The sequence below is a fragment of the Erinaceus europaeus genome, chromosome 11 (genome assembly GCF_950295315.1).
Source record: "Erinaceus europaeus chromosome 11, mEriEur2.1, whole genome shotgun sequence".
NCBI classification, from domain to species: Eukaryota; Metazoa; Chordata; class Mammalia; order Eulipotyphla; family Erinaceidae; genus Erinaceus; species Erinaceus europaeus.
Genome location: NC_080172.1, coordinates 120,208,124 through 120,229,973, shown reverse-complemented (window position 1 = coordinate 120,229,973; position 21,850 = coordinate 120,208,124). Strand labels below are relative to the sequence as shown.

Sequence of the window (21,850 nt, the reverse complement as noted above, 5' to 3'; positions counted from 1 at the left end):
AGGGCTCCTGCGAGCCTGTTCCCTTCCAGCAGGAAGGCTCTCTGGGAAAGACTGCTATGTGCAGGCAGAGTTAGAATCCGAGCCCAGGGTTTCCCCAAGGTCCTGTCCAGGGAGGGAGGCACTGGCCTACCATCTGCTATGGTGGGAGCTGTTCAGGTCACTGTGTGCAAGAGAGGGGTCTGCAGTGTTGGGCTCACCACAGATCCCACCCCCCCAACCTTCCTTAGGCTGTGGAAGACCCCTCCCAAGGCCTTTCCCCTCCCCCAGTTGCAAAGCCCTAGCTCTAGGAAGTGAACCTCTTGACCACAGAAACGGAAGACAGCTCTTCTCTTTTTCCTAACAGCAGGAAGAGACAGCTTTGTTACCTGTCCTTTTACAAGTTCATTTGCTTCAGTCTTCTATATCCTACATATAAGTGAAGCCACCTCGTAGTTTCCTTCCCCTCTTGTTTCACTTAGCACAATCATCTCTTTCCAAGGCAGTGACATTTTAAAAGGTCACTCTGGCTTTTGTGTTTGGACTTGTCAAGGACATAATTAGAATGAAGAAGGCAATTCATAGCCTCTTAATGACTGTTTACAAGATAAGTGAAACAGAAAAGGCGTGATTATATTTTGGAATGGGTTAATTTTACGATGTGAAGAGATTACTCTTAGATGCTGACTTTGATTTTTGTATCTTTTGTAATTTAATAAGAGGGCGTGGGGGTGGGCAGGGGACAGACTGGGCCCAAGATCCCTTCTTGTGTTAATTACCTATCATGGAACCGAGGCCAAACCTAAGACCTCAGGTCTGCAAAGCCTGTCCTGAGGACTCAAGACAGGGGACCTGCTTCCCAGGTTGAACTAAAGTCTCCATCCCCTCTCTAGCATGCTTTCCCAGTTTGTCCTAGGTTTTGACTGTTTTCCTCACTTACTCAGGTGATGAAGGATTCTGCTCCAGAGCTGAATGTTAGTAGTTCTGAAACAGAGGAGGATAAGGAAGAAGCTAAACCAGATGGAGAAAAAGATCCAGATTTCAATCAAGTATGTATTGAGGTTGCTTTCGTTAATAACAACTTCCGTTGTTCTGAAAGGCTGCCACTCCATTTTCCCTGGATCTTTTCACACCTTGTGTGCTATGTCATTTTCAACTTGTTTTTCTCTGTCCTTAGTTTTTGGGGTACGTTTAAGATTTCCTAGTTTCTTAACAAAACTTAAGGATTGCATTATTCCAGATATTTTGTGCTCTTAAGACTAGAAATATAATGCAACAATCCGATTTTTGTTTCAGAAGATCAGACTTATGTTTTGGTTGGTTTCTTCATCATGAAATCTTTACATTTGAAAACAGTAATAGACAGCTTCCCTCATCATAAAGTACATAATGGCCTTAACAGTGGAGGTCATAGAAGAATTTTTCAAATCTCAGCCATGTTAGCCAAGTTGTCAGATCAACAGTGGTCTTTCACTTTTCACTATAATGAACTCGATATTCTTCTGTTAAGTCTGCCTGCTTTCTGCATATGGTGTTAAGATTTTCTACATGTTTGTAGCAAAAGGTCAAAAATTATCTAGGAACAATGTGAGAATGTATTTGGTTGGTATATGGGATATGTAGGTTTCAGGTGGGACTACTGTTTCATTACATCCTATTAGATATCTTTAATTTATTGAACTTCTACTTTAAATTAGTATTTAGCTGTAGCAGATGAGATAATTGTCTTCTTTATTTCTGAAATACAGTTTAGTGAAATTATGGTTACCATATTCCCTGAAGGATTAAAAGTCTTATAATGGCCATCTGCTGCATGTATTACAGAGCATAAGTATCTGGGCTTGTTGGCCTGTCTGTAAAACCTGATACAGTTACTTCATCTTCAGCAATGATTAAGAAAGTCTGAAAAGCCCTCTTGGCTTGAATCTTGGTCTCCCTGAGTTAAACGTCACTTGTAGTTCCCCAGCTGATATAAAGGAATATGACAGCATGTGTTTCCATCACTTGTTGGATCACACAAAATGTTAACTTAAAAACACCTGTGAAAGAAAGAAAACTAGCTGCTTTGATGTACTCACTGGATTGCAGTGGTCAGCGATCTCTTGTTAAAATTGTGGTGCCAGATTTGTATCTGAATGTGTCAAGGCCCCCTTCCTCAGGTTAGCCATACTTGTTATAGTTTTTCCCATGTAATGACCTATTACATCTCTGAATGTGTAGCCCTCCAGTTCTTTGGAATGAGTCAATATGTTGCCACAGAATTTGCAAGCATCTTTGTCACCTACCAATTTATTTACCAGCTCTTTTTCATGTACTGACTTCCTTTTACATTTGTCCTTCAAAGCAAACATCTGTTAATTGATTTGCTTGTTGGCTTTTTCCAGTTGATAAAGATATTGGGGGGGGGGTGAACATATTCAGGTTAAAAGCTCCATTCTCTTCATTTGTTTGATTGACTGTGTGTGTGTGCATACGTATGCACACACACCCCCAGCACTGATCATCTTTGGCTTATCGTGATTTGGGGATAGAACCTGTGAACTTGGAGCTTCACGGACAAGAATATCTTTCTGCCCCACCACCACTATATTGTCTTACTTACTGTTTAAATGTGAGTTCATTTATGATAGAGAAAAAGACCATAGCACCAAAGCTTCTTTCAATGCCAAGGGGCCAGGCTTATGCACACTATTACCAGAGCACTGCAGCTTTGGCTTATGGTGGTGCTAAAGATTGAGGCTGGGACCTTTGGAGCCTCAGGCAGGAGAGTCTCTTTGCAGAACCACTCTTAACCTCTTGGGCCAAATATGAGTGTCCTGATTGTCTTTTGTTTTTCAATTTTCAATATTTTAATTTTAATTCTTTTTTTCTGAGAGAGATCAGGAGTTCAAAGAAGTCAGTCCACCCCTCACCTATGGCATCTGCTGTTGCTGGGGTTTGAACCTAGTGTCTCATATATATGTTGTCTTCCCTGCCCAGGCAAATTCTTTACACTTTCAAATGATTTTTATTTAGGAAAATCTAAGTTTTATTCTTTGTGGTCATAACCACACAACTTTAAAGAAGTGGTATAGAATTTCTCTGTGTTGATCAGAGCATATTTCACATTTATAAATATAACATTATTTGGGAAGCATTGCTTCTTACTGTATTGTTTATTATTTATTTATATTTATAAAATGGAAATAGTGGCAAGTCCATAGGATAAGAGAGGTACAGTTCCTACCACCAGAGCTCCGTGTCCATCTCCCCTGATAGCTTTCCTATTCTTTATCCCTCTGGGAGTATGGACCCAGGGTTATTATGGGGTGCAGAAGATGGAAGGTCTGGCTTCTGTAATTGCTTCCCCACTGAACATAGGTGTTGGCAGGTGGATCCATACCCCCAGCCTATCTCTCTCATTCCCTAGTGGGGCAGGGCTCTGGGGAAGCAGGGCTCCAGGACACATTGATGGGGTTATCTGCCCAGGGAAATCCGGCTGGCATCATGGTAGCGTCTGGAATCTGGTGGCTGAAAAAGAGTTTATAAAGCAGAACAAGTTGTTGACTAATCATCAACTTAAAGGCTAGAATATTGCAGACGAAGATTTGGAGTCTCTGTTTTGGAAATAGCTAGTAGGTCTATTTTAGGTATATTTCAAGAGGCCCATGACTTTATTAGATTTTGCCTGAGCCTGACATCTGATAAGCAGGTGGACCCAAGTTATTGTCTGGGGAGATGTTCTTCTTTTCTTTTATTTTTCTTTTTTTTTCTTTTTTTTTTTTTTGCCCTTGTTTATTGTTGTTGTTATTTTTATTGTTGTTGATGTCATTGTTGTTGGATAGGACAGAGAGAAATCTAGAGAGGAAGGGAAGTGGGGAGAGAAAGACAGACACCTGCAGACCTGCCTCACTGCCTGTGAAGCAAACCCCCTGCAGATGGGATCCTGATGCTGGTTTGCGCTTTCCTGCGAACCACTGCCCAGCTCCCTTTTTTTAACTTATTAACTTGTGTTTTTCCTTATTTGAATTTTATAGTACTCTACAATATCTTAATATCTTTGTCCCATAAAACTCTAATGTCACATTCTTTTCTTCATTTTTTTTCCCTTTTGTGAGTCTCTTTTAGAAAAAGTAGGTGGTTCCAGAAAAAGCCAGACCTTTTCAGAATGCCGGCCTCCTTGGATCTTTCCATTATGTGTATCTTAATACATAGCTTCTGAAATAGTTATTTTAAATCACTGTAATAAAAATTGACACTTTTTCACTTGCCCTTAATGGAAATAAACAAATCCCTTTTCCACTTTTCTCTAAGTTAGATCAACCTCTAGTTCCTTTGACTTTGACCTCATCTACAGTTTTGGTTCATAATGTACCCAGTAGTATTGGTTATTACTTAGGTAATTGAAAGTTTTCTAAAAATCAGTGAGATGTTGATTTGGTCAGTTAAACTGGATTTAAATTCTATGGATTTTTGTATCCCAGAAAAAATAATTTGGGAAAAGCTTTTAAGCCCCTTTAAAACGTGTCTTTGTTAATGCTCATGGCTTGCCATTTAGTTATCTGTGTATTTCTAAAGCAAAATCTTTTTTTTAAATTTTTTTATTTATTATTATATGTATTTATTGGACAAAGAGACAGCCAGAAATAAAGAGCAAGGGGGGGGGGATAGAGAAGGAGAGAGACACATGCAGCCCTGCTTCACCACTTGTAAAGCTTTCCCCCTGCAGGTGGGGATCGGGGGCTCGAACCTGGGTCCTTATGCATTGTAATACATACACTCAACCAGGTGCGCCACCACGCAGCCCCGAGCAAAATCTTATTGTAAAATTTCCTAATGTCACTAATTGAATTTTATGCTCAGTTTACTTTTTCTTTTAACAGTTGAGGTTTAGAAAAATGTTCCATCAATCTTGATTTTATTATATATATATATATATATATATATATATATATATATTTTTTTTTTTTTTTTTTTTTTTTTTTACCAGAACACTACTCAGCTCTGGCTTATGGCGGTGTGGGGGATTGAACTTGGGACGTGACAGCCTCAGGCATGAAAAGTCACTTTGTATAACCATTATGCTATACCTCCACCCTCTTGATTATTTTTTTAACTAATTGTTTTCTTAGGAATCTTTTGAATCACATCTTTTAAAAGAATTTTTTATTTTTACTTTACCAGAGCACTGCTCAGCTCTGGTTTATGGTGGTGCAGGGGATTCAACCTGGGACTTTGGAGCCTCAGGCATGAGAGGACTTGCATAACCATTATGCTATCTACCCCTGCCCTCACATGTATTTTGTAAAGCTAAAGAGAAATGGAGAGAGGAGGGGAAGACAGACACCTGCAGACCTGCTTCACCGCCTGTGAAGCGACTCCCCTGCAGGTGGGGAGCCGGGGGCTCGAACCGGGATCCTTATGCTGTCCCCGCGCTCTGTGCCACCTGCGCTCAGCTCACTGTGCTACCGCCTGACTCCCTGATTTTTTTTTAAACTATAATTTTTTGTTTTGCCTTCAGGGTTATCACTGGGACGCAGTGCCTGAACTCTGAATCCACTGCTCCTGGAGGCCTTCTTTTTTTTTTTTTTTTTTTTTCCGTTTTTGTTGTCCTTGGTGTTATTAGTGTTGTTATTGCTGTTGTTATTGTCAGATATGACAGAGAAATTGAGGGGGATGGGGAAGATAGGGGGAGAGAAATACAGACACCTGCAGACCTGCTTCACCGCTTGTGAAGCCACCCCCATTGCAGGTGGGGAGCCAGGGACTCAAACCAGGATCCTTATGCTGGTCTTTACTCTTTACGCCACCTGCGCTTAACCCACTGTGCCGCCTCCTGGCTCCTATGTTACTGATTTTAATTAATACAGCTAGCTCCTGTATTTTCTTTATCTTGGCTATTATATCGAAATGTTTTATCACACATTTGTTTAACCTTTTGTTAGACTGTTTCATAGAGAAAGCTGTATAAAGTGATCATGACAAAAGGCACAGTGATTAGTGTCTTAGGTGCTTTCATTCTAAAGCTCTCAGTTTATACTAAGTTTGCATGTCATTCTCAAAGAAAATGTTTAATACTGATAAGTTGGAATTTTTTTCTGGATCAGATTTATTCATCTTATATTTTAAGCTTATGCATATCTTTAATTTCAGATATATCAAATTCCCTTTAAAGGTCTTTCTTTATTTTATTTATTATTGGATAGAGACAGAGGGAGATAGAGAGGAGAAAGAGACAGACACCTGCAGCCCTGCTTCACCATTTGTGAAGCTTCCCCCCTGCAGGTGGGGACCAGGGGCTTGAACCTGGGTCCATGTGCACTGTAATGTGAGCACTTAACCAGGTGCGGCACCACCTGGCCCCTAAATGTCCTTCTTTATATTACCTTTTGAAGCATCCTGTTTTATTTATTATTTATTCCCTTTTGTTGCCCTTGTTGTTTTTATTGTTGTAGTTATGATTGATGTCATTGTTGGATAGGACAGAAAAATGGAGAGAGGAGGGGAAGACAGAGAATAGGAGAGAAAGACAGACAGGTTCTTGCGGCTTTGCGCCACCTGCGCTTAACCCGCTGCCCGAGTCCCACTTACTCCGACACATAACACTTCATTTTTTAGCTTCATTTAAGCCTGCTCAGAGGCTCTTCTGAGTGTCTATTCATTGTGTACATAGAATTTCCAGTGGTTCTGATCCAAGTAAATTGCTTTTAGCTTTCCTGATTTTATGAGGTAGTTGCACTGCATAATTCATTTGACTCTTTATTTTGGATCTTTATCATAGAGCAATGGAGGAACAAAGAGGCAAAAGATATCTCATCAGAATTACATATCTTATCAAAAGCAAGTCATTCGACGGAGTATGCGACATAGAAAAGTTCGTGGTGAGAAAGCACTTCTTGTTTCTGCTAATCAAACGTTGAAAGAATTGAAAATTCAGGTGAGGAAAATGTATTTAAGAATGTCTGGATTTCAGAGGGCCTTTTTTGAATTCTTGATTTTTATCTGTTTATATACATAATAAATTAATAAAACTTTAAATACTTTATTTGTTGATTAAAGAGATGAGAGAGAAAGAGAAGCCAGAGAGTCACTGTGGCACCTGTACGGGATGTTGGGGGGTCAGATGTAGGGCCTCATGTTTGAGAGGCCAGTGACTTACCCACTGTACCACCTCCCTATCTACTATTTGGGTTTTGTTTTTAACATTTTATTTACTTATTAATGAGGAAGCTAAGAGGACCAGTGATTTATACAATGTACCACCTCCTGGACCACTCCACAGTTTGGGTTTTAGCATCAGCCTTTTGTCAATATCTGCTCTTTCTATTAAGCCATTGAGTGTGAACTTTCACAACCTACAGAAACTGCACATGACCCATGTGCAGCACCCCTTTAAAGCCTACGGTCCCACTGCCTACTTACTACTAGCCCTTTTTCTCTCTCTCTCTTTTTTTTTTTTTAAATATTGATTTCTTTATTCCCTTTTGTTGCCCTTGCTGTTTTATTTTTTAGTCATTATTGATGTTGTTTTTTGTTGAAAAGGATGGAGAGAAGAGGGGGAAAGACAGACACCTGCAGACCTGCTTCACCGCCTGTGAAGTGACTCCCCTGCAGGTGGGGAGCCAGGGGCTCGAACCGGGATCCTCACACCGGTCCTTGCGCTTTGTGCCATTTAACCCACTGCGCTACCACTTGACTCCCATGTCTGCCTTTTTCTTCCTCTGTTTATCACCTCTGTCAAAATCTTTTCTCATAATGCCTTTTAGAATCTCAAATTTTAAAGTGTTTATTTGGACTCTGAAAATTTTGAGTATTTTCTAATAATGAGAACAATTTAGGGGCCAGGTGGTTATGCACCTGGTTGAGCACACATGTTACAATGCTCAAAGGCCCAGGTTCGAGTCCCTGGCCCCCACCTGCAGGAGGAAGACTTTGCAAGTGGTAAAGCTGTGCTGCAGGTGTCTTTCTCCATCTCTATCACTCCCTTCCTTCTCAATTTCTGGCTGTCTACATCCAGTAACTAAGATAGACAATGTAATTTGTCAACTGTCAGCTATTTCATGGTATTTGTTCTCACTTTACTATGCTGTATATTTTTCTTTGAGCCTTTAGTAGGTATTTGGGCTAATTACCAGGATCTGCTGTGATTTTTTTTTTTTTTTACTATTTTTATTTATTTATTTTTATTATTGGAGAGAGATGGAGAGAAATTGAGAGGGGAGACGGAAATGGAGAGGGAGAGAGATAGACACCTGCATCCCTGCTTCATCACTCATGAAATTTTCCCCCTGCAGATGGGGACCAGGGGCTTGAACCTGCATCCTTGTACACTGAATGTGTGTACTTAACCAGGTGTGCCACTGCCTGGCCCCAAATGCTGTTTTATTTAAGGGACAATAAAAACTAGCCACTTGTCCATTCATTTGGGTAAGTTAGAAATTATCCTAATATTTTTGGCACCAGTGAAAGAACCATCTGCAGGGGGTTTGCTTCACAGGCAGTGAGGCAGGTCTGCAGGTGTCTGTCTTTCTCTCCCCACTTCCCCTCCTCTCTAGATTTCTCTCTGTCCTATCCAACAACAATGACATCAACAACAATAAAAATAACAACAACAATAAACAAGGGCAAAAAAAGGGGGGGGGATTAAAAATAAAAGAAAAAAAGAACATCCCCCCAGACAATAACTTGGGTCCACCTGCTTATCAGATGTCAGGCTCAGGCAAAATCTAATCTGGTACACATGGTGCTGGGAATTTCCACCTCATGCTTGAGCATCCAGTGCTTTATCTGTTCACTGTGCCACCTCTTAGGCCATGAGTTGTTTATTTTTAGATACAGGGACAGAACTGCAGATAAGCAAAGACTAAAGAGATTACAGCACCAAAGCTTCTTTCCGTGCCTCGTGCCTCGGGGATGGGCTTTAACCTGGGATCTGCAGGAGGCACAACAGCTCATTATCCTAGTGAGATGTTTCTCCAGTCCTGCCTAAGAACATTAACTTTCCACCCCCTTTCCCCACTCAGTATACATTAGCTTACAGTCATTCAGTGAATGTGATGTAGGCATTATGAAGGCATTTCACAACCTAATTATCTTTTACTATCAGTACTACAGATTGTAAATGAGCAATCTGGCAGTATATCTCAAAAAGGAGCTATAATCAGAATGTCCATTGGGAAAAATGAAGCCTGATATAGCAAAAAATTTTTTTTAATTCTCTTCATGTTAGTTTCATGTTATATGGCTTACTGGTTGTGCTTCTCCCACCCCCTTTTTTCCCTCTCCTTTTTTCTACTCATTGTGTTATTTATCATTGTACTTGAGGCAAGAATACTGGCTTCCTTTGAGGGTATTATATGTTCCAGATTGTCCTGAGAATGGTATTTACCTTGGTTGAACCCACGACTCAGAAAATAAATATGTTGGCATAATATCTTTACTCTGTTATTGTGCCTCTTAGATCTAAGAAAGCTTGTTTCTGTTACTGCCTTTCTTCCTGTTGGTGGTAAACCTCTAACATTCAAAGCCTCTAAATTACAGAAAATGACTACATAAATCAGTCAAGAATCCTGTAGTACAGACATGTGTAAGGCCATTTCTAAAGAATAAACAAAGCCCTCTATCACATGCCCTGAGGGGTCGGCAGAGGAAGCAACAGCTTTTCAAATAGGCCTCCTTCCTCTGTTCTCCTGCCTGGGATGACTCCTTCTCACCTCCCACTCTTACTTCCAGGACCACTGTGTGATCCAGATATTCAGAGAAAGAACACTGAAATGTGATTGCCCTCACTGTTCAGTGGCGGTTCCTTTCAAAAGCTTCAGCTACACGTGACCTTTTTGCTGAGCTGCCCCACACTTGGGTGACATTAGGATTTTGTGGTGGGCATGCTTGTGACCCTCAGTATTGGTGGATGATTTTTCTTTATGAACACTCAATGCATTCTTTAAAAAATGTTTGACACAACAACAATAAAAAGACAACAAGGGCAACAAAAAGGAAAATAAATTTAAAACAAAATGTTTGACATACAGCCTCTCCTCTGGGGAATACGTTTCTGAGTTAATAGGATAACAACCTTCACAAAAACTGTTTATAGTTGCACAAAATCTTAGGAAACTTGTCTCATGATGTCATAAAATAAATGAAGTACAATTTATTCATCTTTCTCTGAAGATGGTTCATGTTTTATTATATTATTTAATTTCCTCAATGATAGGCATGGGTTTTGGCTGCCTGCCTTAGAAAGGAATACATGTGGTCCTGGAGATGGCGCAGTGGGTAAAGCACTGGATTCTCAAGCATGAGGTCCCGAGTTCAATCCCCGGCAGCACATGTACCAGAGTGATGTCTGGTACATGTGCTATCTCTATCATGAATAAATTAATTTATAAAAATTTTAAATGTATCTCCTATCCTATCTCTCTCATGAATAAATTAATTTATAAAAATTTTAAATGTATTTATATATTAAAAAAAGAAAGGAATACATTCTGGAGCCAGGGGGTGAGCACCTGGTTAATTGCACACGCCACCGTGCACGAGGACCCAGGTTCAGACCCATGTTTTCCACCTGCAGGGGGAAGCTTCACGAGTGGTGAAACAGGGCTGCAGGTGTCTCTCTCTCTCCTCTATGTCTCCCTCCCCTCTCAATTACTCTTCGTCTATCCAATAATAAATAAATAAAAATACAGAAATTAATTTAAAATAGGAAAAAAAAACCTTCTGCATAGGTTAAACTGGCAGCTGATGCCACTGCTCTGCTTTTTTTTTTTTTTTTTTTGCCTTTAGGGTTATTGCAGGGGCTCAGTGCCTGCACTACGAATGCATTACTCCTGGAGGCCATTTTTCCCATTTTGTTGCCCTTGTTGCGCTTGTTGTAGTTGTTATTGTTGTCATAGCTGTTGTTATTGTTCAGTAGGACAGAGTAAAATTGAGAGGGGGAAGATAGAGACCTGCAGACCTGCTTCACCACTCATGAAGCGACTCCCCTGCAGGTGGGGAGCAGGGGGCTCGAACAGGGATCCTTACGCTGGTCCTTGTGTTCTGCGCCACCTGCGCTTAACCCGCTGCGCTACTGCCCGACTCGTTGTTTTATTGTTGTAATTAATATTCTTGTTGGTATTGATATTGTTATTGTTGGATAGGATGGAAATGGAGAGGGGAGGGGAAGACAGAGAAGGGAAGAGAAAGATAGACACCTGCAGAACTGATTCACCACTTGTGAAGCGACTCCCCTGCTGGGGTCTGGAACTGGGATCCTTAAGCCGGTCCTTGCGCTTTGCCCCACATGCAGGTGATTGCTGGCTAGTGTTGATTTTAAAAAAAAGTTCTGAAGAGAAAACACAAAGCAGGTCTGCAGGTGTCTTTCTCTGCCCCCTCTGTCTTCCCCTCCTCTCTCCATTTCTCTCTGTCCTATCCAACAGCAACAACATCAATATTAACTACAATAAAACTATAAGGACAACAAATGGGAATAAATAAATATAAAAAATAAAATAAAGTTTAAAAAGTTTTGAATGTGTGCAGTATTTAAACGTTTTGCTTGTATTGTGTCTTTCTGAATGTGTTTAGTTTTCTTAGCCATTGGCAAGAACTAGGATGATGTGTAGTCCCTACTACCTGGAACTTCACATTTGAGTTCCTAGAGGGAAGGCTCAGATTTATTTCACAAGAGACGGGGAAAGCCTACAGCAGCAGCACACTAGCATATGCAGTGTTAAGGTTCAAACTCAGGACTGCATTACTGCAAGTGGTGGGTTGTAGCACTGTGCCAACTCCAGACCTCGAGGTTGTGCCTTCATTCTTAAACAGTGGTAGTGTCTTAGGCATTATGGAATATCACCTTGCAGCTAGTCTCCTTCTGATTTTGCCCCCACCCACACTGACATTTGGAGAGGTGACATGGCATAGAGGATCTGTAAATAGAATTGTTATTTCACACTCTACCATTCCTACTAAGATATCCCCAAATATATTGATTGTAAGTGGACTTCAAACTGTGGTAGTTATTGTGTGCTGAGATCCCTTTTTCTTTTTTGGTACAGATCCATGCAGTATTTATTAAAAATGAAGTTTCATTCTCTTTAGTTTGCTTTATACAACTTGGTTTCTTTTATATTGATACAGATCATGCACGCGTTTTCAGTTGCTCCATTTGACCAGAATCTGTCAATTGATGGAAAGATTTTAAGTGATGATTGTGCCACTCTTGGCACGCTTGGCGTCATTCCTGAGTCTGTTATTTTGTTAAAGGTAGGTTAAGCATCATTGCTACTCCACCAGGTTTGAATAACACACACAACACAAAGTCATGAAAGGTGGTGGTTAAAAGTTGACGTGTGTCCTCAGCATTGTGCTAATGGACAGTCTCCCTGATCTCTGACCTCTGGACTTCTTAGTTCCAGCTAACTCATAATAAGGAACTTTTTAGAAGAAAAAGGCCATAGCATTATTGGGCCTTGCGAAGTTTCTACAATTACTGTTTAAAACACATATAGATTAAAACTACTCTCTGACTGCTGAATCATGCTTCTATTATTAATGCAACCCCTTTTTTCTACATGTTTCCTATCCAGTCAGGCAAGGAGACAGTGGTGAAGTAGCAAGTTCCCTCACAGAAGATAAATCCAGACACTTTCATGGAGAGTTTTTTCCAGGCCATGGGAATGGGTTTTAGATGGAGTGGATATAGTGATATAGTGGAATGTTTTAGAAAGTAGGTCCTTCTGAGAAAATTCAGAGTTAAGAATTATTGATTCAGGCTCATTAAACCAACCCTACCATCTCCAAAGACCTAATTTAGGCACTGCCTTTTGCCTCTCTTATCACTGGGGCTCAGTGCCAGAACATAAATCCACTGCTCCCAGCAGCCATTTTTCCTTTCCTGTTTTCTTTTTAAAATAATAGAACAGAGAGTTGGGTGGTAGCGCAGCAGGTTAAGCGTAGGTGGCACAAACTGCAAGCACCGGGGTAAGGATCCTGGTTGGAGCCCCCGGCTCCCCACCTGCAGGGGAATTGCTTCACAAGTGGTGAAGCAGGTCTGCAGGTGTCTCTCTTTCTCTCCCCTTCTGTCTTCCCCTCCTCTCTCCATTTTCTCTCTGTCCTATACATCAACAATGACATCAATTACAACAATGAACAATAAGGGCAACAAAAGGGAATAAATAAATATTTTTTAAAAATAGCGGGGAGTCAGGCGGTAGCGCAGCAGGTTAAGCGCATGTGGTACAAAGCATTCGTGGAGGGAGTCAGGCTGTAGCGCAGCGGGTTAAGCGCAGGTGGCGCAAAGCACAAGGACCGGCATAAGGATCCCGGTTCGAACCCCGGCTCCCCACCTGTAGGGGAGTCGCTTCAAAAGCGGTGAAGCAGGTCTGCAGGTGTCTGTCTTTCTCTCCTCCTCTCTGTCTTCCCCTCCTCTCTCTATTTCTCTCTGTCCTATCCAACAATGACAACAGCAATAATAACTACAACAATAAAACAACAAGGGGGCAACAAAAGGGAATAAATAAATAAAATAAATATTTTTAAAAAAGAAAAAAAAAGCATTCGTGGACCAATGTAAGGATCCTGGTTCGAGCCCCCGGCTCCCCACCTGCAGGGGAGTTGCTTCACAGGCAGTGAAGCAGGTCTGCAGGTGTCTATCTTTCTCTCCCCCTCTCTGTCTTCCCCTCCTCTCTCCATTTCTCTCTGTCCTATCCAACAACAATGACATCAATAACAACAACAATAAAACAAGGCCAACAAAAGGGAATAAATAAATATTTTTTTAAAAAATTTTAAATTAAAAAAAAATAGAACAGTAATTGAGAGGGGAGGGGGGATAAAGAAGAAAGATAGAGCCCTGTAGAACTGTGCACCACCATCCAGCCCTGGCTTCTCATATTTCTTTTTCTTTTTTTTAAATTTATTATTGGGTAAAGACCAAGAAATTGAGAGAGGAGGAAAGATAGTGAGAGACACACATAATGAGTAACAAGATAGTAAGATCATAGGGGTACAGTTCCCACCACTAGTGTTCCATGAACCATACCTTCCATTGGAAGCTTACCTATTCTTTATCCCTTTCTGGGAGTATGGACCAGAATTTTTTTATATCATTTTTTATTTAAATATTTATTCCCTTTTGTTGCCCTTGTTTTATTTTTGTAGTTATTATCGTTGTTGTTGGATAGGACAGAGAGAAATGGAGAGAGGCACAGGGAAAGACAGGGGGAGAGAAAGACACCTGCAGACCTGCTTCACCGCCTATGAAGAGACTTCCCTGCAGGTGGGGAGACAGGGCTTGAACCAGTCCCTGTGCTTTGCGCCACCTGCGCTTAACCCACTGCACTACAGCCCGACTCCCTGGACCAGAATTCTTATTAGAGTGCAGAAGGTGGAAGGATTCTGTATTTATTTTTCTGCTGGACATGGGCATTGACAGGTCAGTCCATCCTACCCCCAGCCTGTTTCCATGTTTACCAAGTGGGGTTGGGCTCTGAAAGGGGAGACTTCAGGACACATTGGTGAGATCTTATACCCAGGGAAGTTACTGGGTTTTTTTGAACTGAAATAAATGCTTTTTATGTTCTGGAGTTTGACTCCTGGTACAATAAGTTCTTGAAATTTTCAGCTTTAAGCCTATATAGGCTTGAAATATGTATGTAGATATATATATCTACATACGTGCATAGGCCCCTTATTCCTACCACCTATGTTTACATTTTACTTGTTTTAGGTCAGACAGGTGAGTTACTGAATCCTAAGGACCCTGTCTTTAGACCAGCCTGTATTATTGGTCTAAATTCATGCAAAGCAAAGCTAACCAATGGTAATGAGTGACGGCTCACATCCAATTTTTGGTCTGTCACCTATCTATCCAAACAGTCAATCCCAGCATAAACTTAAGACTCCACCCTGATTTCTTCCCTAAAAAGGGAATGAATATTATGTACTTGGTGGTGAGGAGGAACAAAAGTGTATTTCTAACCTAGTTGAGACTTTTAGAGGATGAGTCTAGTCTTCTTTCTACCTGGCTCATGCTGTCCTTATCAGCATGTTAACTCACACCGATTAAACCAACTTCAGTAGATTTTGAGACATCCACACATTTCTTAACCTAAAGTTGTTTGTATACATAGGAATTCTCTATTCTGTTCAACATGCAGTATGGAAGTTACAGGTTTGGGCTTATAACATCCTCTGCTAATCTTGACCACTACTGGCTGTGGCTTGAACCTGGCTGTCTTTGTGGCTCAGTCATTGGCCACACTGCCAGGTGAAGCTGGCATGCTCGGCCTCCTGACTCCCACTCCCTGGTGGTTATACTTGTCTTCACTTGTTTTCTAGGCTGATGAACCAATTGCTGATTATGCTGCAATGGATGATGTCATGCAAGGTAAAAGACATTTATTTTAGTAGTGTGTTGACATGTTAATTCAGTAATGTGACCTGTTAGAAAGGGGTAAGATTAATTACATATATTGAAGATTTAATACTTTATGCTTTTGTCTTTAAACAGATAAACACATAAACATGTTGTGTGAAAAAGTTAAATTTATCTTGGTCATAAAAGAGTGACAGAAGGTGGTGCACCTGTAATGGGCACAGATTATAGTATTAGAGACCCAGGTTCAAAGCCCCCAGTCCCTACTTGCAGGAAGGAAGCTTCATGGTTGATGAAGTAGTCTTCCAAGTGTCTTTTTCTTCCTCTGCTCTCTCAATTTCTCTATCACCAAAAGTAAGTAATAGCCACTGGAAGCTAGCTGTCCATTTATAGTGCAGGCATTGAGTGTCAGTGATAAACGTTGGTGTTAAAAAAGTAAAATAAAGCTGTCACTCAAAAGTTTAAAAATGGAAATCAAAGTAGTGATTTTTAATTTATCCTGGAATAATAATATTCAAGCTCAGAAGTTATATATAATTTTTAAATTGCTCACTAATAGGAAGAAAGACAACCAGACTAGCAGTCCAGTAAATTTACTGTCAGGAATCGAATTTAGGACTTTGTCCCTGAGAGTCCAACACTTTGTTCACTATGCACCCTGGCCCATACAGAAATTGTACATTAATAAGAAGCAAAGCTGATTCAGACTGTAGAATCTCTGATACATAGGAATCAGGCCTGACCCCAGTCTCACTGGGAGCCTCGTTTCAGAACTGAATGAATACCCAACAGAACAATCTATCTACCTATCTATCTATCTATCTATCTATCTATCTATCATCTTTACTTATGGGATAGAGCCAGCCAGAAATCGAGGAGGTAAGGGAGAAACAGAGATACCTGCAGCTCTGTTTCACCATTCGAAAAGCTCTACCCCTGCAGGTGAGGGAACCAGGGGCTCAAACCTGGGTCCTTGTGCATTATAACATGTACACTCAACTAGGTATGCTACCACCCAGCCCCCACAACAGAACTTCCTACACTTCAAGCTCCCTCCCTTTATTATATCAATTTCAGTACCTCTTCCCAACTATCTGTGTGCTTAGCAACTCCTTTTCAGCCTTTTGTAGAAGTTACATTAGAAAAGTAAGAATTAAGAAGAGCACCCCCACACACACACACCCTCGTGCTGATGCTGCAGCCTGTCTCCTACTGCTTCACAGGAGGGAAGAAAAGATGCTTCTTTGGTAAAGCTGATTAGTTCAAGAAAGAAACCTACATATTAAAAATAGAAAGGGTTTGTCTCTCACAGACACTTCAGGGAAGCCCACCAAAGTCCATCAGTCAAGACACCAGACAGTTGAATGAGATCATGGAATCAAATATATCATCAACAGAGTGGAAAAAGGAAATAGTGGAGTGAATTAAAAAAAAAACAACTTTGGGAGTCGGGCTGTAGCGCAGCGGGTTAAACGCAGGTGGCGCAAAGCACAAGGACCAGCATAAGGATCCCGGTTCGAACCCCGGCTCCCCACCTGCAGGGGAGTCGCTTCACAGGCGGTGAAGCAGGTCTGCAGGTGTCTATCTTTCTCTCCTCCTCTCTGTCTTCCCCTCCTCTCTCCATTTCTCTCTGTCCTATCCAACAACGACAACAACAATAATAACTACAACAATAAAACAACAAGGGCAACAAAAGTGAATAAATAAATATTTTTTAAAATAAATAAATAAAAACTTTAAAAAAAAAAACAACTTTAAAATTGATAACTGAAAGGGGCTGTGGGAGGTGGCTCACCAGGTAGAATGCACACATCACCTGTGCAGGGACCTGGATTTGAGCCTCTGACCACCATTAGGAGCATCTGCAGCAAGGGAAGCTACTCAAGCAGTGTCTCTGGAAGGCTGAGCAGAGGACAAGTCCAGAGGAAGGACACGTCCAGGACCAGGCATGGCAACAACAGCCAAAGTTGCTTGATAAGCAGCAGCAGCTGTATGAAAGGGTCCTGTGCAGATCACAAAAGAAATGGGGTTGTGGCTGATGACTGTCGAGTACTAGTCAGAAGTCTAGAGAGATGGAAGTGAGAGTGAGTTCCAGTCTAGAATTCTGTGACTATTATATGTAGTTCATTCTTGCTTCACTGTTGACTATTTGGGCCCATGTAAAGCCTTAATTTCTCTTGCACCCTTTGTCAAGACATTTTTTTCTCCTTCCCTTGGGAGTAAACCAAGTGTCAGGGTCAGTAGTGGTAGTGAGTACAGCTTACCTTAATGCCGAAGGTTCAGTTCTTGACACAACCATAAGCTGGAGCAGAGCAGTATTCCATCTTAAAGAGTCAGGCCAGGTGATGGTGTGCCCTGTAGTGTATAGACACCTCCATACGTGAGGCTATGTGCTTACGTCCCTGCTCCCAACCTGCTGGGGGATCTCCATAAGCAGTGCTACAGCTGTCTCCCTTTCCCATCTTTGTCTTTTCAGGTAAAAAGGCAACAGTGGAGCTAGAAAATGTAAATTCCAGGTGCCAGGCAGAGGTGCCCCCAGTTAAGTGCACATATCGACATGCACAAGGACCCATTGTTAGCCCCCCACTCCTCCCTTTAAGAGGGTTGCTTCCCAAGCAGTGAAGCAGGTCTGCAGGAGCTGGTATAGAGCCCTAGTGATAACCCTGGTGGCAAAAAAAAGAAAATATAAATTCTAAACTGGGAGCAGTAGAGTTGGATTTTGCCAGGTAATGTCTGTGGATAAAGTCAAAGTGAGGGGCTATCACCTTGAGAAGATCTGCAGGTCTGACAGCTCACACTTTCTCTGTTCAAGTGAGAGGCTGAAGGCATAAGCATGTGCCATCTAGCTAGCAGCAAGACAGAGAGGAATTAAAATGGAAGGTTGGGGGAGTCGGGCGGTGGCGCAGTGGGTTAAGCGCACGTAAAGCAGAGCATAAGGATCGGCCTCACGATCCCAGTTCGAGCCCCCGGTTCCTCACCTGCAGGGGAGTCGCTTCACAGGCGGTGAAGCAGGTCTGCAGGCGTCTGTCTTTCTCTTCCCCTCTCTGTTTTCCCTTCCTGCCTCGACTTCTCTCTGTCCTATCCAGCAACAACGACAACAATAATAATAGCAACCACAATGATAAACAACAAAGGGGGGAAAATGGCCTCCAAGAGCAGTGAATTTGTGGTGCAGGCACCGAGCCTCAGCAATAACCCTGGAGGAAAAGTAAAAAATTAAAAATATTAAAACCGGGGAAGCAATTACAGAAGCCAGACCTTCCACCTTCTGCATCCCACAATGACCCAGGGTCCATACTCCCAGAGGGATAAAGAATAGGAAAGCTACCAGTGGAGGGGATGGAGTACGGAGATCTGCTGGTGGGAATTGTGTGCAGTTGTACCCTTCTTATCCTGGTTTTGTCAGTGTTTCCTTTTTATAAATAAAATTTTTTTAAAAAAAAATTAAAAACCTTTGGAAAAAAGAAAAGGAGTAAGCAATGCTGCTCAAGTAAAATTTTGATCACGGACTTCAAAACAGACAAACACAGAGCCAGTCAGAGGGACTGGGACTGGCCAGGGTAGGGTTAGTCATGAGCAGTGGCAGAATATTTATCTTGCCTTGATTTGTTGGCACCTAAATTATAAAATAATAATATAGTGATGGTGGTTGGGATACAAAGGCATTAAATAGCAGGAGAAATGGCTAGTAGAATCATGAGGATGAGATGGGGCCTAGTACGAGGCAGTCACACGATGCTCTCCCAGCCTACCCTGAAATCATGCAAAACACTGGCCCCCAGTTCCAGACCTTGTTCTGAATCATGCAAATGTATTTCTTTGGTAAAACAAGATTGTCATGGCTAATATCTTCCAAAACTTCAGAAGTAATCATAAGTGACTAAGGTAATTAAAGGTTACTTTAGACTTCATCCTTGGCATTGAAGTCATCTTCTTACTGTTCGAGACTTTTTAGCACTGCTCAGCTGTGGCTTGTGGTGGTGCAGGGGATTGAACCTGGGACTTTGGAGCCTCAGGCATGAGAATCTGTTTGCATAACCATTATGCTGTCTACCCCTGCCCCATCATGACATTTTTTCAATTTGGAATTCTTTTTCTCTCCTAGTATGTATGCCAGAAGAAGGGTTTAAAGGTATGTTAACATTTGTCCTATTTTGTTCATAAATGTTAGAGTCAGTGTAATTTTCTATGCATTTCTGTTTCTTTTAAATGAAAGCTATAATTTGATTTTTAAAAATTTAATTCATTCTGAGTCTAATAACTGGAATTAATCTTGGTTAAATGAAATTTTCATTCAAGTCTCTTCTTTCACCTTTTTTGGGTACTTAAGCATCAGATGAAGCCTATGTGTTATATCTGCCATCAAATACCTATTCTGCTTTCTCTCTGGGCAGAGGGTGAGAAAATGCAAAGAATGAGAGCAAACCAGACATTACTCTAGTACATATGGTCCCCTTTCAACTTGGGACCTCACACATTCAGGCCCCGTGTTCTGCCACTGAGCCGACCCCCTACACACACCTGTCACCACCTCAGTGTTTTTATTTAATGTGTGCTTTTAAAAAAATATTTATTTATTCCCTTTTGTTGCCCTTGTTGTTTTATTGTTGTAGTTATTATTGATGTCATTGTTGGATAGGACAGAGAGAAGTGGCAAGAGGAGGGAAAGACAGACACCTGCAGACCTGCTTCACCGCTTGTGAAGCAACTCCCCTGCAGGTGGGGAGCCGGGGCCTGGAACTGGGATCCTTATGCCGGTCCTTGCACTTAGCTCCACCTGCGCTTAACATGCCCAACTCCCTAATGTGTGCTTTTTTTGTTTGTCTGTTTTTCTGGTTCTTGTCAGTCCCATCTTAGAGCAAAACACTTTGTGTGTAAAAGATAGGACTCTAAGAAAAATTTGCTGAATTATTTCAAGCTTAGTGAAAAAGTTTCATTAGTCTACTTAGATTTGAGACATTTCTTGATTATTTATTAAGAAGAAAATAGAAAACAACAGTGTTGAGAGGCAGACATCAGTGCTCAATTTTTGCCATTTTATGCAGCTCCAAGTATTTAACCCAAGGCCCTTGGCATGCAGGGCAAAAGCCCTCTGGCCCAGCCACCTCCCATGCCCTGGTTATTACTTAGTTGGAATCTCAGTATTGTCCTACAGTCAATCATGGCCATTGTTTGCTGTATACCCCAGTAACGTCCATTAACCTATGAAAAGGCCTTTGACATTTAAGTACTGTCATCTTTTGACACTTTGCCTTGCCTCCTGTAGAGGTCTGTAACAGCGTGTGAATGTTTGGGGTTGAGTGGGGTGGAATGAAGTGCCGGGGCTTTGAGGGAGCATCAGCATTACTGGCTCACAGTCCTCCACTCCTTGCCTCTGTGTTACCCACATGTTAGCACTACCGAGAAGAGAAGCTCCTGATTTGGTTCAAACAAAAGCAAAATGGCCATCAAATGAAAGCAGCAGTAAATCTGATGAACTTTTGTTAGGAGACACATGGAAAATACATGGTTTTTGATGTAATGGAAAGCCTGGAGTCTGCTGTTCTTTTTCTTACCTCTCAACTTCAAGGGACTGTTGTGCTCAGTTAGATTGGATATCCCCTGTTGGTGATGCATTCTTGGCAAAGGGAATACACGAGCTCTGACATTTCAGTTCATACTGTGGCTCCATGTGTGTTTCTTTCCCCAGGTACTGGTTTACTTGGACATTAATCTTTTGAACACTTGCTGGCTGCTGAGAAATGACCACAAAGGAAGAGGAGTTTGACGTGTTGGGGCATTAAAGAAAAGGTGGATTTAAGAAGTAAACCATTACACGACTCTTCCAAAAGGCAAAAAGCAACTATCCCACATGCCTTATGTCAAATAAAGCAGATTGCACTGAAGGACATAAGACTTGAAAGAAATGTTTCAAATTTTATATTTAAAGGGAGGGAGTGGGCCAAGTAAAGATTTAACAAGTGTAGTAGCTGTAACAGTAAATCATGTTTACATATGAGATTTATAGTCACAGGAGGTAATAAAGTGCAGTTATATTTCCTTGCTCAATTTTCATACCAGATGCATTGGTCCATAAAGAATTTGTGTCACAGTAGAGGGACATCTTGCTCTGAACAAAAAGTAATTCTTTATGGAAACATACCTTGCTTGCCACTTGTCTGATTCATATTTTACTTTGAATAAATCATGGAAGTGAAGAACTTGCCATAGTTGGAAGTGTCTTCAGATTTGACTCCAGGCCGGCTGCAGAAGACGCAGCCCTGTCTTTCTGTTGGGTAAAGGAAGGGGGGACACTTGCATGTCTGCTGCAGTGAGAAGGGGAGTATCTGGATTTTTACTTCAAAGGTGTTTTTTTTAATATATCCTCCTCCAGTTCTGCATTCATTCAATTTAGAACTGGGAGATCAACACCTTGCACTTTTGAAAAGTCTGACCACCTAATCAGAAGAGTAAGTGAACTGGAGTCCATTTGGATAACACGTTGGTCTTTATAAAATTTACTTCTCCCATCCTCTATTTCTAAATTTGCCA

General features: G+C 41.3%; 1 protein-coding gene across 4 annotated transcripts in view; it reads left to right on the top strand.

Annotated features, from left to right (window-relative positions):
• Positions 1 to 21,517, top strand: part of USP48 (ubiquitin specific peptidase 48) — an 84,513-nt gene extending 62,996 nt beyond the window's left edge. For all 4 annotated transcript variants that reach the window (XM_060202351.1, XM_060202350.1, XM_060202349.1 and 1 more), the window contains exons 22-27: positions 921 to 1,025; positions 6,737 to 6,892; positions 12,082 to 12,207; positions 15,283 to 15,331; positions 19,425 to 19,451; positions 21,009 to 21,517. In XM_060202351.1, the coding sequence (XP_060058334.1) occupies positions 921 to 1,025; positions 6,737 to 6,892; positions 12,082 to 12,207; positions 15,283 to 15,331; positions 19,425 to 19,451; positions 21,009 to 21,031 (486 nt within the window). In that variant the 3' untranslated portion in view covers positions 21,032 to 21,517. The remainder of the gene's footprint in view (positions 1 to 920; positions 1,026 to 6,736; positions 6,893 to 12,081; positions 12,208 to 15,282; positions 15,332 to 19,424; positions 19,452 to 21,008) is intronic.
• Positions 21,518 to 21,850: the final 333 nt, after the last annotated feature.